The following is a 13,147-nucleotide window of genomic DNA, read 5'->3' as shown; positions in this document are numbered from 1 at the left end:
TACGTCATGATTACGACATACCCCCCCAAGAAAACCATCCTTGGTGCGTTTGCTTTTACCTTAGAGTGATGTCCGGATTGGAACTGATCTTGCACCGTTCGGCTAAAAAAAATCCTGATGGCGGAGTTCATCCCCTCCTTCCATAGCTCCTTTTCTCTAGTGATCCAAGGGCTAGAATCTCTGGATATGTGGGATATCTTTGTCTACTTTTGCAACCACCCAATTTCATCATGGACATGTGCTTCCTTTTGAGCCAGAGTGCAAAAATGGTATATTCTTGTTTGATCTCAAAGACTGTCCCATCCGGGTTATCGTCATCGAGGTTGTAAGGCTCGTGGGTCGTAAATCTACAAATCCCCCTTGCATACAGGGTGGGCAATTGTGAGAATTAGCGTCAACGAAGCTAGCCATCGCAGCATCCGTTTATTTTTCCGATAGGCAATGTCATAGTCCGTATCAGATTGGTTCTCCGTCTGTGGGTGTGGTTAGCGTCTAAAAGTTTCCTTGAGATAAGTTGGGGAGGAGAATCGAACAAGGTACCTCTCTCATGGTAGGAAACTGCTCTAAACACTACGCTACGTCTCCTCCTTTTATCCCATTGATTCTAATTTTGTGTTCACTTCTTCGGTAATAGTCATCAAGTCTCAGTTTCTATGAAAAAAAGTTCCTTCTAATTTCTAACAAGATTGTCATCTTAAGACATTCCTCATAGAGCTTCATTTGCTTCTTCAAAAGTGTTCACCGTTATCCCCCTCTCCAAGGTTGTGCAAGACTCAAGGATTATCTTGGTAGTGCCTCTGAAATAACAAAAACATGATTTGCGTCAGATTTGTTTATTAATCAGAATAGTTCCAAACTCTCAGGAGTGCTACCATGTATCTTATTGGTCTTGTCTATCCGTCTTTTTGAGGCTCTTGTCAAATCAGTCATACTTGATGAATGATAATTGCTCAAAACTGAAGGTCTCTTGGTCAACGAGTTTTCATGGGGTTGCACATTCACTGTTCGACGACGAAGAATAGACGCTTTAGTTTCAGTGTAGTTTGGGGTGGGGGGAGTTCGATTACCGTTGAAGTAGATTTGGCCCCGTTTTTTTGACAAACGCGTCTGGCTGTCTTGATCACTATGTCGGCTAAAACTTCTTCGAGGTAATGAAGAAGCGAATGACTTTCGGATTGTGTCATGCTCAAATTCGTCTCGATCATGTCCTTGTCTTGATTCACGAATATTCCACATGCCCTGTCGACCATTTTTGAGTTGATCGCCGACTAAGGTTCGCATGGCCATGTTTAAAAACCCAGGATCCTGGAACGATTTATCATACGCTGGACCATGCAACGAAGAGGTCATCGATTGATTTAGCGATTGGTTTGCCAAATCCTTGTCGTCATCAGAATCGGATTCGTCGAGATGTATTGTCTGAACCTTCTTGCTCATCTTACGCTGAAGGTATGAATCATCTGTTTGAACCATCTTACTTTCCACGTCTGCTTTCATGCGAGTAATTGGCTTTGCCCCGGCCGAATGCATTCCCTGCGAGAGCGGCAGTGCACGATGTTGCTCAAAAGTCATTATTCCCTCGTTGTCGATTCCAACACTTCTTTGTTGAATCTCATCATAGTCCTCGAGGTTGAATTTCACAGAGTCATTCATCACTTCCGAACTGTGGTTAAATTTCCCAGAGTCTCCATAGCCGCTCTGGTTGGAGTCCAATTCCAAGATTTCGGCAGATCCTTCGCGTCGAAAAAGCTCATCACGGGAGTCGCCCACCTTGAGAACTTGAACATCTCGCTCTAAGTAATCGTTCATTCCCCGGGTGTGTGGTCCGTTGAGTATTGGCTGATATGGCGTGCGTTGATATTCTAAAGCCAACATCTGGAGATCTGCTCTGTCACTCCCTGACCGTCTCTGCAAGAACCGAACAAATGTTCTAATTAAATTTGTGAGAACTCATTGAGCGAATTTCTTTATCTCCGATGAAGTAGAAAAGTCATAGATCACGACCCGATGGGACGAACAAACTTCTTCCGGAAAACTTAAGGATTCAATTGAAAGGTTATAATTAGTCTAATTATCACCTTTTAATCTTTTTATGATATTTGGTAACCCTTTGCCATGAAATGTGCTCAAACTGGAAAATGGAAGTCGGTCGCAAAAATTTCGGGTAGCTGATTGTAACGAGAAACTATACGTCATACAAGTAGGGCTTAACCATTACCCCAAAAAGTAATGCGAGACCGTTACCATCACTCATTAGAAAAAGTAACGCGTTACCGTTACCAATACTGTTACTTTTGCAGACAAAAAGATGGTCTAAAACGTTTTATACGATTTTTCCTTTTTGTAAATATGACGTGAAACAAATGGCACGGTATAAGATACAAGGGATTAAGTGTTTCTTTTTTTTTTTTTTTTACTTTTGCTTAACATTTTGACGAGTATTTTTTCGTCCTTCTTTTCACAGTTTGAGAAAAAGTTAGTCAAAAAGTAATGCGCCACTCAAGCTATGCATACAAGAGAATGGTCGGCGGTAGGTCAGAAATTGTCATTTCGTTTCAAACACGAATACAAAGGATTCATCTATTGCTGTGCATTCTCCCAAAATCTCACCAAGACCACATCGGACAAGAAACTTCCCAAAACGTTTACACTTTTAGCCGAAATACTCCAAGACTTAGGGTATCAGATTCGTCTCTTGAACGTAATTTAAATGATGTCGATCTCGGTTGTTCTCTGAATGAGGCAGTTTAGTCTACCAGAGCTCTAATTGTTACTAAACAGGCAACTTCCTCGTGTCGAAATTGTTTTTGAATTCAATGCGGAGATTAGTTCGAAAAAACAATCATCAAGAAGCCCGGAGTAGGAAACCAATCTAATCAGAAATCGAGTTTGAGTTTACTGATTGATGATACCCAGGATTCAAGGCTTGGTCTGGTTTAACTTCCTCCAAACCATTCTGAACCAACCCTCGATACCTAGGTATCATCGATCAGCAAACCCAAACTCTATTTCTGATTAGATTTACTTTCGAGTGATTGTGTAATCACGTTTTTCGTGCCTTGAATCCATTCAAGACATCTAAGGGCCAGACGATCACTTGGTGCTTTAGTATACGTTCTTACCCGATCGAAGTTATCTTCCACGATTTGAAATGCTCTAGAATTTTGTCTCAAGGCTCTTGATCGTAGAGACGCATCTCCAGCTGATCGAGATCGTCTTCCTCGTGGTGTGACAGCTTTCAAAATTCGAACTAAAACTGGTGAGCTACTGGGTCGCTCATGTACCAAGGCATCATTGTCTCTTGTACCACCATAGTCATAGAAGTCGTTATTGTGACCGAATCTTTGACGATTATAAAAAGTACGTACGGATGGACGCATGAATGTTTGACGTACTTTAGAGCCACCTTCGAGGAATCTGTGTCCCAGGGATTTGGAAAATTGGCTGTGAAGGAAAGAATACGGACGGATGCCTTAAGTTCGAAACAAAGGCCTCTCACAAGCATCATAATTTGTTTTGTTTCATAATGTTTCAAAAAATAATTCTTACTTTAAAGAATGCTGCAGAAGGTTTTGGGCTGAAATCAATCTCTTTTCAAGATCAAATACTGATGATACTTTGAGACCTCACGGTTTGCTGAGACAAAAAATCGCATGAGAAATTCAACAGGTAAATTTACAGGATTTCGTATTTGTGGGTATACTAGAGCATCCCATGCAGATTTGGAAATGATTGAGCATGATATTGGTTGTAGTTTATTTAAAAGGTAATTTTGAAAAGTAAGATATGCGTAGACCTAGGATAAGACGTTAAAAATCTAAAACCTAGGCTTTCACCTTTTTCAGTCAAATTTTGGACAAATTACCTAGAACGTCGTTTTTGTGGAAATATCCCTTTTGGTGCCCTTTTTGGCATTTTTCATGCTCACTTGTTAAAAAAACATTGAAAAAAACAGAAAACAAACTTGAAATATGGTTATAAAAATAAGCAACCCTCTTGACGAGAATAAAAATGGTCTCTTTACACCCAATTCAAAACTGGCTTGAAATATGGTTATATAAATGAGTAAGCCCTTTGATGAGATTAAAAAAAATTGGTCACTTCACACCAAATCCAAAACTGACGTAATTGACAGGAAATCTCACAACACTTAACTTCTTGTGTATTTTATATAAAAACATGCACCTATGATATTGCTTTGATTTTTTGGCAACAAATGAGAAAATACGATATCATCATTTGATCATTTGAGAACGTTTTTATCTTTTTTAAACAAATCTTACTGTTTTTTTCACCATCATTTGACTGATTTTGAAACCTTTCTTTGCTAATTTTTTTCACCTTATGACACTCATTCAGAATCTTTACTTATACTTAACATTTTTGCTGATTTTTTATATCTTTTTTATGAAGTCTAGGTATGGGTCTTCCTCATGGCCTTATCATATTTCAAAATGACAGTGCTGCCAGAATGGAGTCCATGTCTCTCCTAACTAGTTACACCCGCATCCATCCATTTTGATGGTTATTGTTCTCCTTACATGACGTAAGATTACATTCATATGTGATCCCTCTATTTCAATAAAAGAGCCCAAACATTAACACCACTTCCATAATACTCGGAGATTAGGTGGCAAAAGCGCCATACTACTTGGACAAATTTTCCACCCACAAATTCTTGGTGTTTTTCCTTTAGAATTTTCTGCAAACTGTCCAAGTTCTCAAGCACCTTTTGGCACTCATATCCCTCAAATTCGGATCTAGTGTAACGTTCCTCTTTCAGATGGAGGCCTCTGGGCCACATTGCTATTTGAGGAGTTTGTTGTTTCGAAGCTTCATCCTTGAGTAAACATGATTTACAATTGCAAGACGGATGTGGACTAACAGAAGTGTACATGCTTGTTATATGGGAATTGTTGGGTTTTTGTGCGGAAGAAGGATTGGCTCGCGCTGATTGGAGTTGAAATCCTTGACAATAGCTTTGGGAGTGGAAAGGAAGTGCTCATATTTGCTCCTCAGACCATCTAAAGTTCGCTCTTCACACAGAGTTTCACTCTTACATATATTAATTCACAGGCAATAGATGCAAGGTTGGGTACTGGCATGATTACCCAAGCCACAAATAATGCTGAAGTGTCTTGCGAATGAAATTCTTCAAAATCCTCAACCAAGTACTTCTTTCGAAATTGACGATTGGATTGTTGTGTTGGTAAGCTTTGCGACGTACGGCCGAAATAAAGTTGGGCCAAAGGTAAGGTCCACGAGCAATCTTAAGTAATTTTGGGTCAATTCTTGGCCAGGCTACTCACCAATCAGGCTGGCCAGGTGGTTTTTTTCGACGCTAATTTCTGAAAATTAGCATTATTTCAAGGCCGCTACCTTTGAATTTTTTATCAACATCGGTCTGGTTTTCGCATTAAACTAATATTATTTGCATGGTCGAAACATTGTGAAATCTTGTCTAGCATTTTAGCACTACCCTAGCATTATTTTGCTGAAAAAATGCCCAAAAGGGAAGCGGTATTTACAATGTTCTTTCATTGAATCCATTTGTCATTCCATGAAATTGATTTGATTTAGCCACAAAGTGATTTCCATTGGAATGTTTTGTTTACATTAAGCAAGTGAATTGGCTTATTTTAGTTGCCTCTCAATTTAAAGGGAGATTTAGCAAAATTTCTGTATACACCCAGACTTTTGGCACATAAAAAAATTGTTTACAACTGTGGGTTGGCTAACACATATCACGAAATTGATTAAAATGCTCAGTGCGTGTAAAAGGCCCGAGTTGCAATCATTAAGTAAATGTAAGCATGGGTTATTTCATTGTATTCTTAAAGTCAACATATATATTTTGATTGATTTTTTTATATTCCGAAAGCATTTCCCCTCGCAGAATTAAGGTAAACCGAATCACAAGTTTCAAAAATAATTTAAAAAAAAATGTTCTTAAGTTCTTGCTAATGTACGCTTTGAAGTATGGTGGACGCAAAAAAACATCTTATTTTTATGATCCACTCTCTCCATGAAGAATGTTTTTTGATGGTAAGAACAAGTTTTAATTTTTTTGTAAAAAAAACTTTTGCAAATCCTGAAAATGTATCTTGCTCTCAAATCAAACTTTTGCCACTTTTCGTTGTCCCCTTCAAAGATTTGAGGTTCAAAATTCGTTGAGCTTTTGAATGAGAATATCATAAACACAACTGCATCAATTTTTACAATGAGACTTTTCTTTGGATTTTTGTGCTTCATTTTTTCCGAAAAGTATAACATTATTTTGTAGTTATTTTTAAGCCATGGCATGACCAAGAGTCGCAATAAAGATAACTAAGATAAAAAGATACCTGAACATACCCTTTCAAAGCGTGCCAAATATAATTGAATTTCGAAACTGAAATCCTTTAGGACCACCATGAAGAATTTGTTTTTCTTGAAAAAAGTATTATCATTCTAGCATTTTCGAATTCCAATTAGCATTTTCAAGCATCGATTTTGCACGAGCTAGTATCACCGGCTGAAAAAGAACCTGGCCAGCCTTATTGAGAACAATCACAACGACAGTGACTAGTTAAGAGATTTAGGCGACATTTTGGCGACACTGTCGCTTTGAATTATGATAAGGCCATGACTTTAAGTTTTCAAAATTACTTCAATGAACTACAACATGTATCGTCCTAAATCATATCCAAATCTTTTTTGTGATTCTCTAGCATACCCACAAATACGAAATCCTATAGATTTATCTGTTGATAATGTCAGGCGACTTTTTTTCAGCAAACCGTGACCTCTACAAAAGTTTAAACGAAGATTGCCTCCTTAAATGACACGGAAGTACAATGTCACAAAAGATCTATCCTCTTAGATTGAATTTCAAATTAGAAACATATCAATTAGGGCATTGATCATCCCTAACCTTGAGATGTTTCTTGATCTTGAACGTTGTATAGCTGATCCATGATGATCATTTAGGTCTGGACCAAAGCTAAAGTTGTTGGTTTCGTCAGAAACAGAATAATGATCCGTTACACCTGAAAACGTGAGCATATACGTAATTAGTTGGTTCAGACATACCACAATAAGGGACGGTTTTGAGGGTTTAGACTATTCCATTATCATTTTTTACCACTAGGTGCAAAAAGCGTGTCATGGGCCGTTTGGGCTATCTTGGCGGGTGGAACTAGATTGGGCCGATACTTGCTTCTTGCTGTGTTTAGCAGTACCAAGGCCTGAATCATGAATGCTATAGTTTTGAATCAAAACCTAGACACTTAGGCACTCATCGCATTCAAAAATATCAATTACTTGCCCGTCAGCCTAATCAGGGTTGCCAGGTTTTTAAAAAGTTCTTCCGTCATTTTGACATTTCACATTTGGCCAATTTATTTACTTGATATTTTACTCTTTTTAAGAAACTTTTCCCCATAATTTTTGGATTTAGGTATTGTGTGATGGCATTTTGCTTTAAGACTTGAACTAAAAAAAAACCTACCAAAGCCACAATGAACTCTCTCATCCATTCCATTCCAGATACATTTGCGACAAAATAATGGCCTCTCAATCAAACTCAATAAACTAAACAAAATTAGGAAAACGTGTTATGTCAAAGGTTCAGTTCAGGTATGTTCAGTTCAAAACTGATAGCAACAACTAGAACTTCCGATGATACAAAAGAAGCCTTTTTCTACAAGTTTCATCTGCTTTAGTTCTCCATCTTCCGCCATATTGTTGGAGCTTATAACTTTACCTCACCTAATTCAGAAATTTGCTTTTATTTTATCAATTCATAGGACAGATTAGAAAGAGGCACATGAAATGGAAAGTAAACTCAAACATATTATAAAATTGAAATTGTTAGTGGAAACAGGATCTTTTTCGCAAGTATTAAATTTCAATGTTCTATATTAGGGCTGGTTAGTTCTTCATCAATGCCTTATGATATTGTTCCTCAGTTTTGCAACTATAATTACAATGCCAAGTTTTGTTTTTTTTTGTGCGGACTTCCTTACCGCTACCGGGATTGGAATCCCAGCATTTCAAGACGAGAAGATTATTTATTTTACTTGACTTTTATTTATATCTATTATTTGATCGACCGATGAATTGGAGTTGGCTTATCTGGCTAATCCTTGAATATAAGGTTGATCCGGAATTTTAGTCAAAAACTTGTCCAAGTCTGACTTAAATCTTGCTACTGGATCAACCCCTACATAAGCCCTACGAATATTTGAGGGCAGCAAATTGAACAATGAAGGAGCCCGAGAAAGAAGAGAGTTGGACTTCATTGTTTTAACTAGCCTGGATTCTCGAGAGCTTGAAGGTGCTTGAGGGCTTGAAGGTTTAAAGGCTATAACTGCCATTCATTTGATCAAACCATAGAGTAACTATTTGTTTTTCAAAAATGAAAACATCGAGTATATGATTATTAAAAAAAGTGAGGGGATAGGAAACAACACTTTCACAACCATTTTTTTACTTCCTATGATGGTCTGTGAAATAAAAAGAGCAACTTAGCAGAACCCTCATTACATCAGGCCAAGTGCATGGTAGGAATTTGACTGTACAGATTAAGATCAATGCGAATTATATGGGGATGGTTTGGTTCTCTTATTGTTCAATTTTCTGGTCACCACGCTGTTGTTGTGCCAAAATTCTGTTGTAGACAGTTAAAGAGAAAGCTAAAAGCAAAAGTGTCTTACCTTAGGCAGTCACGCGACCACTTACACAACACTGCACAACACACTCAGACTCTCTGTTTGATCGAAATCAGCAGCAGCAAAACGAGCCATTGCTCCCATCAAAAGACTGAATTGTTAACCACGCTTTTCTCACCGCTACAGGGACTGTAATCCCCAACACTATTAGGATAAAAGGTCCTATGATTCAAAACTGTCACATTAATGAATTCAAGGTCAAATACTGAAAAATATATGACTGTAAAATTTAAAAGTGACCCTTTATAGCACTACCAAGGCATGATTCATGAATACACTCCGACAAAATGTGCTGTTTTCACGTTGAGCAGAAATCTTAACATGTTTGACGGTTTTGATGAAGAGAAAGAGAAAGAACTTAACTAATTAGTTCAACCTTCTTAAATTTCTGCTTAACATACGAACATCATTTTTTGCCGGAGACTAATCCTGAATGACATAGTCTTGAAGAAAGTAATTGATTCTTTTACAAGAAACATCTCAAGGTCAAGGATGAACAAGTTTTGATATGTTTCTAATTTGAAATTCAATTGAAAAGGATAGATCTTTTTGTGATATTTCCGTGCTGTTCAAGCAGGCAATTGTTTTTTTATGTAGGTCTCAAGGCGTCTTCAATATTAAATCTTGAATTCATGAATGTTATAGTTTGGAATCATAGAGCCCTTCATTTTAATGGTACTGGGGATTACATTCCCTCTAGCGGTATGAAAAGTCCATGAAAACAAAAACAAAAAAAGAATCAAAACCTAGGCCCTTGAGCACATATTTCATGCCTAGTATCAATTACTGATCTGGAAAAGTCTGTGCTTTAAGTACTTCAAACTAGTGATGTGTTTCTAACTCGAATATCAACTTTTTAGCTTCATGTCAATGACCTCGATTAGGGCTGGCATCACGAGCGAAGTAAAATCAAAACCGCTTAACTGAGTGGCAATACGTGACCCTGCCTTTCTACATAGGTCTCGTAACCAGGGCTGCTTTAAAACTCTTTCCTGATCTTGGGTCTTCATTTATGTACCATTTTTCGTTCGAATTGGGAGCCCCAATAGAGGTAATTAAAGCTAATTAGCTGGTTTTCCTGCTCAAAACCAGTGAATAATTTAAAGTTGGTTAAATCGACGGAAGTGGTTACCGAATTGAGCTGAGTCTTGCCGCTAGAGATAGTAGGAGCCAGAGACGTTCAGGTCAGTTAATTTAACACCTTGAAACTTGAAACGAAAAGATTAGACTGATGGTAAGTAATTGGTCTTTTTTGAATGAAATGTGTGCTTAAGTGTTTAGGTTTTGATTCAATACTATAACATTTATGATCCAGGGCTTGGCGGGGCTAAAGCTAGCAAAAAGCAAGTATCGGCCCAATCTAGTCCCACCTGCCCAAAATAGCCAAAACGGCTCATGACACGCTTTTTGCACCTGGAGGTAAGAAGATTTTAAGACGCTGCTGCAAATCATTGCAACTTGGCAAAGCCTTTAATTTGTACCAATGCAATCCGTGTAAACACAATGTCAGTTCGACGCTGATCACATAAAAATCTTCATATGAAGTTGTTGTTACGTACTCAATGTAATACCCAAAAATACATTCAACTTAGGATTGGAGACGGTGAGCACATCGAACTTAGTTGCATTTTAATTAAAGAGATCATTGGGACAGCCTTTGCCTCTCTTTCCCTGACCTTCAAACTCAACGGCATAAAAAAGGCACACCTGCCAAAGCTATTTTGACGTTCTCCAAGCCAAAAAGTCGGACTATTAGGTGGCGATCTTCTTCTGCCATGTCAATCTCATTAGCCACTGATGCCAATTTGGCCAATACAATGAGCAGTAACCAGAGGCTCAACATCCTCAGCTTCAGCATTTATTTTGGCTTTTGACTTACGTTTGTGTTGAAATATTGCGATGGGGACTCTGTACTAGTTCCCTAAAATGTCTAGTGCTTTTATGAAATGCATCGGAAAAAGTGCTAATGTATTGGTTGTTTGTCAATATTCTCCGGAAGTTATCTGGAGGCACAAACAGTAGTAGCTTTTTTGTATGAGTAATGAACTTGGAGCTTTAATGATATCCATTCTTTTCTTACCGCCGGCAGTAAAAAAAGCTAAATGGGCCGTTTGACCGGGTTGCCGCTGTTTGGACAAGTTTGAGCCGAAATGAGTTTATTGCATTTATTAGCAATGCCATGGTCTCTATCACGGTAGAAAAATCGTTTAATCAGAGAGAAGGGGAATCAGCTGGCCTTTGCTGATCTTTCTTCATTAAGCATCTTTAGGTTTAGCAGAGCCTTGCCCGCTTAGACAGTACAAGAAGAAGAGGAGATTCAGTTCTGCTGATTTAATGACTTGATACTTAAAATGCAGAGATTGGACTTGCGAGTAAGCAATTAAAAATATTTTGAATGAGGTGTATGCCTTGGTGTCTCTGTATTGATTCTAAATCATGATAACCACAATAGAGACCATGGTATTGCTAATACATGTAATAAGCTCGTTTCGGCCCAAACTTGTCCGAGCTGCCGCAACCTGGCCAAACGGCTCATTTCGTTTTTTTTTACTGCCGGCGGTAAGAAAAGAATGGAAATTACTAAATCTCCAAATTCATCCCTCATTTGGTTCATTTTTTAAGATATGGCACATCAACCAGGGGCGCTGACGCCAAATAGTGCCACTTCGTAAGCCAGCGCTATACTTCAAGCATCATTTTTCTTTGCAAAATTTCGTGCAGAGAGAGTCACTTCCATTGAATGAACAGCAATTGGTTGGCAATGGGATAATACATCAAGCTTTGTTGACTTATTTCTGTTCAAAGCATTTTTCAAGCAACCTGATTAAGAGTTGTCTAAAGATAAATACTACTTTATTGTAATCGCGATTACCGAGCTATTACCCTTAGCAACATAAGGATTTGTCCAACAACAATTGATTTTGATAAACTCATATTATGTGGATCTCACTGTTAAGCCATCGCAACAATCCCAATCAACATTTGCATCTTTTTTTTTCTTTCTTTGGTTTGGCTTTTCACGGACTTTTCTAACCTCTACAGGGGATGTAATCCCCAGTACTATTAAATAGAAAAGTTGTAATTCGTCTATTTATTACCTTTCAATCTTAAGTCTTTCAAGTCTGACTTGAAAGATGCAACCGGATCAACAAAGCTTATGTATTCCCTACGAATATTAGGGGGAAGCAAATTAAACAATGAAGGAGCCCGAGAAAGAAGAGATGTGGACTTCATTGTTAGAACAAGCCTGGATTCTCGAGGGCTTGAAGGTGCTCTCAAAACGCACATTAAGCCTCGACGGTCACTAGAATTGACCTAAAATCCTGGGTTGGGACAAAGCTCGTGGATACTTTTGAAGACGTACAGTATCAGATCCTTTTCGTACCTTCTCTGAACACTTTCCAGTCCCAACTTTTTTTGTCTCTCCCAATACGAGAGCTCTCTCATTCCTGTGATGTTCCTAATGAAACATCTTTGGACTTGTTCGACCTTTTGCAAACCTGCTGAACTCATTGGAGCCCAAATGGGTGAGGCGTATTCAAGATGTGGTTGAACAATCGACTTGTACAGAGTTAGCATCGTGATACTGTCTCTGGACTTAAACGTGCAATACATCCAACCACACATTTGAAAAGCTTTACCCACCTTCAACTGGATATTCTGATCGAACTTTCCATTATTTTGGAGGACTACACCTAAATCTTTCATAGATGAGACCTGCTCAATATCTTTACCTCCATTATTTACGAGTGGAGTACTCAAAGGTACATTGAGCGGAATTTCATTCCGTTCAGGGCCATATTGCTCTTAGTAACCCAAGAATAGATTATTTCTAGGTCCTTTGCAAGGCTAGTGGAATCTTGGCCATTCCTACCAAAAACTAACTTTGTATCGTCAGCATAAGAAGAGAGACTGGCAGTAATACTAAGCTTTTGAAGCGGGGCAACGAATATTATAAAAAGGAGGGGCCCTAAGATCGAGCCCTGGGGATCACCTGACTTGACATCATGTATGTCACTAAGAGATCCCTCAACCTTAACAATTTGATTCCTATCATGAATGAAGCTTCTTATCCAATTGAGAACCATTCCTTCGATCCCAATGTCATGAAGTCTATTCAACAAAAGGCCGTGATCTACTTTATCAAAGGCCTTGGCAAAATCAAGATAGACAACATCAACTGACTCATGCCTTTCCAGTCCCTCAATGACCTGCTCTAAATGCTCAATCAGTTGGGTAACCGTGCTAAAATGTGCCCGGAACCCGTACTGGCTAGGAGGAAGGACTTCATTGACCTCAAGAAATTCAACAAGTTTGGACTTCATGATCTTCTCAAACACCTTTTCGTAATATTCGAAGTGAGAGAAATCGGCCTATAGTTACTGGGGAGCGACTTATCTCCCCTTTTAAAAATTGGAACAACGTGAGCTAATTTT

At 38.4% G+C, this 13,147-nt stretch overlaps 1 protein-coding gene across 1 annotated transcript in view; it reads right to left on the bottom strand.

The window, feature by feature from the left end:
* Nucleotides 1-823: 823 nt before the first annotated feature.
* LOC131883779 (mucin-2-like) overlaps nucleotides 824-13,147 on the bottom strand; it is a 66,451-nt gene continuing 54,127 nt past the window's right edge. Inside the window, exons 5-7 of the mRNA XM_059231339.1 lie at nucleotides 6,914-7,028; nucleotides 3,123-3,444; nucleotides 824-1,908 (exon numbers count right to left, since the gene is read on the bottom strand). Of these exons, the coding sequence (XP_059087322.1) occupies nucleotides 841-1,908; nucleotides 3,123-3,444; nucleotides 6,914-7,028 (1,505 nt within the window). The 3' untranslated portion in view covers nucleotides 824-840. The remainder of the gene's footprint in view (nucleotides 1,909-3,122; nucleotides 3,445-6,913; nucleotides 7,029-13,147) is intronic.

This window comes from Tigriopus californicus, chromosome 7, assembly GCF_007210705.1.
Source record: "Tigriopus californicus strain San Diego chromosome 7, Tcal_SD_v2.1, whole genome shotgun sequence".
Lineage (NCBI taxonomy): Eukaryota > Metazoa > Arthropoda > Copepoda > Harpacticoida > Harpacticidae > Tigriopus > Tigriopus californicus.
The sequence above is the reverse complement of the archived record's forward strand: the minus strand, read 5'-3'. Positions and strand labels throughout refer to the sequence as shown.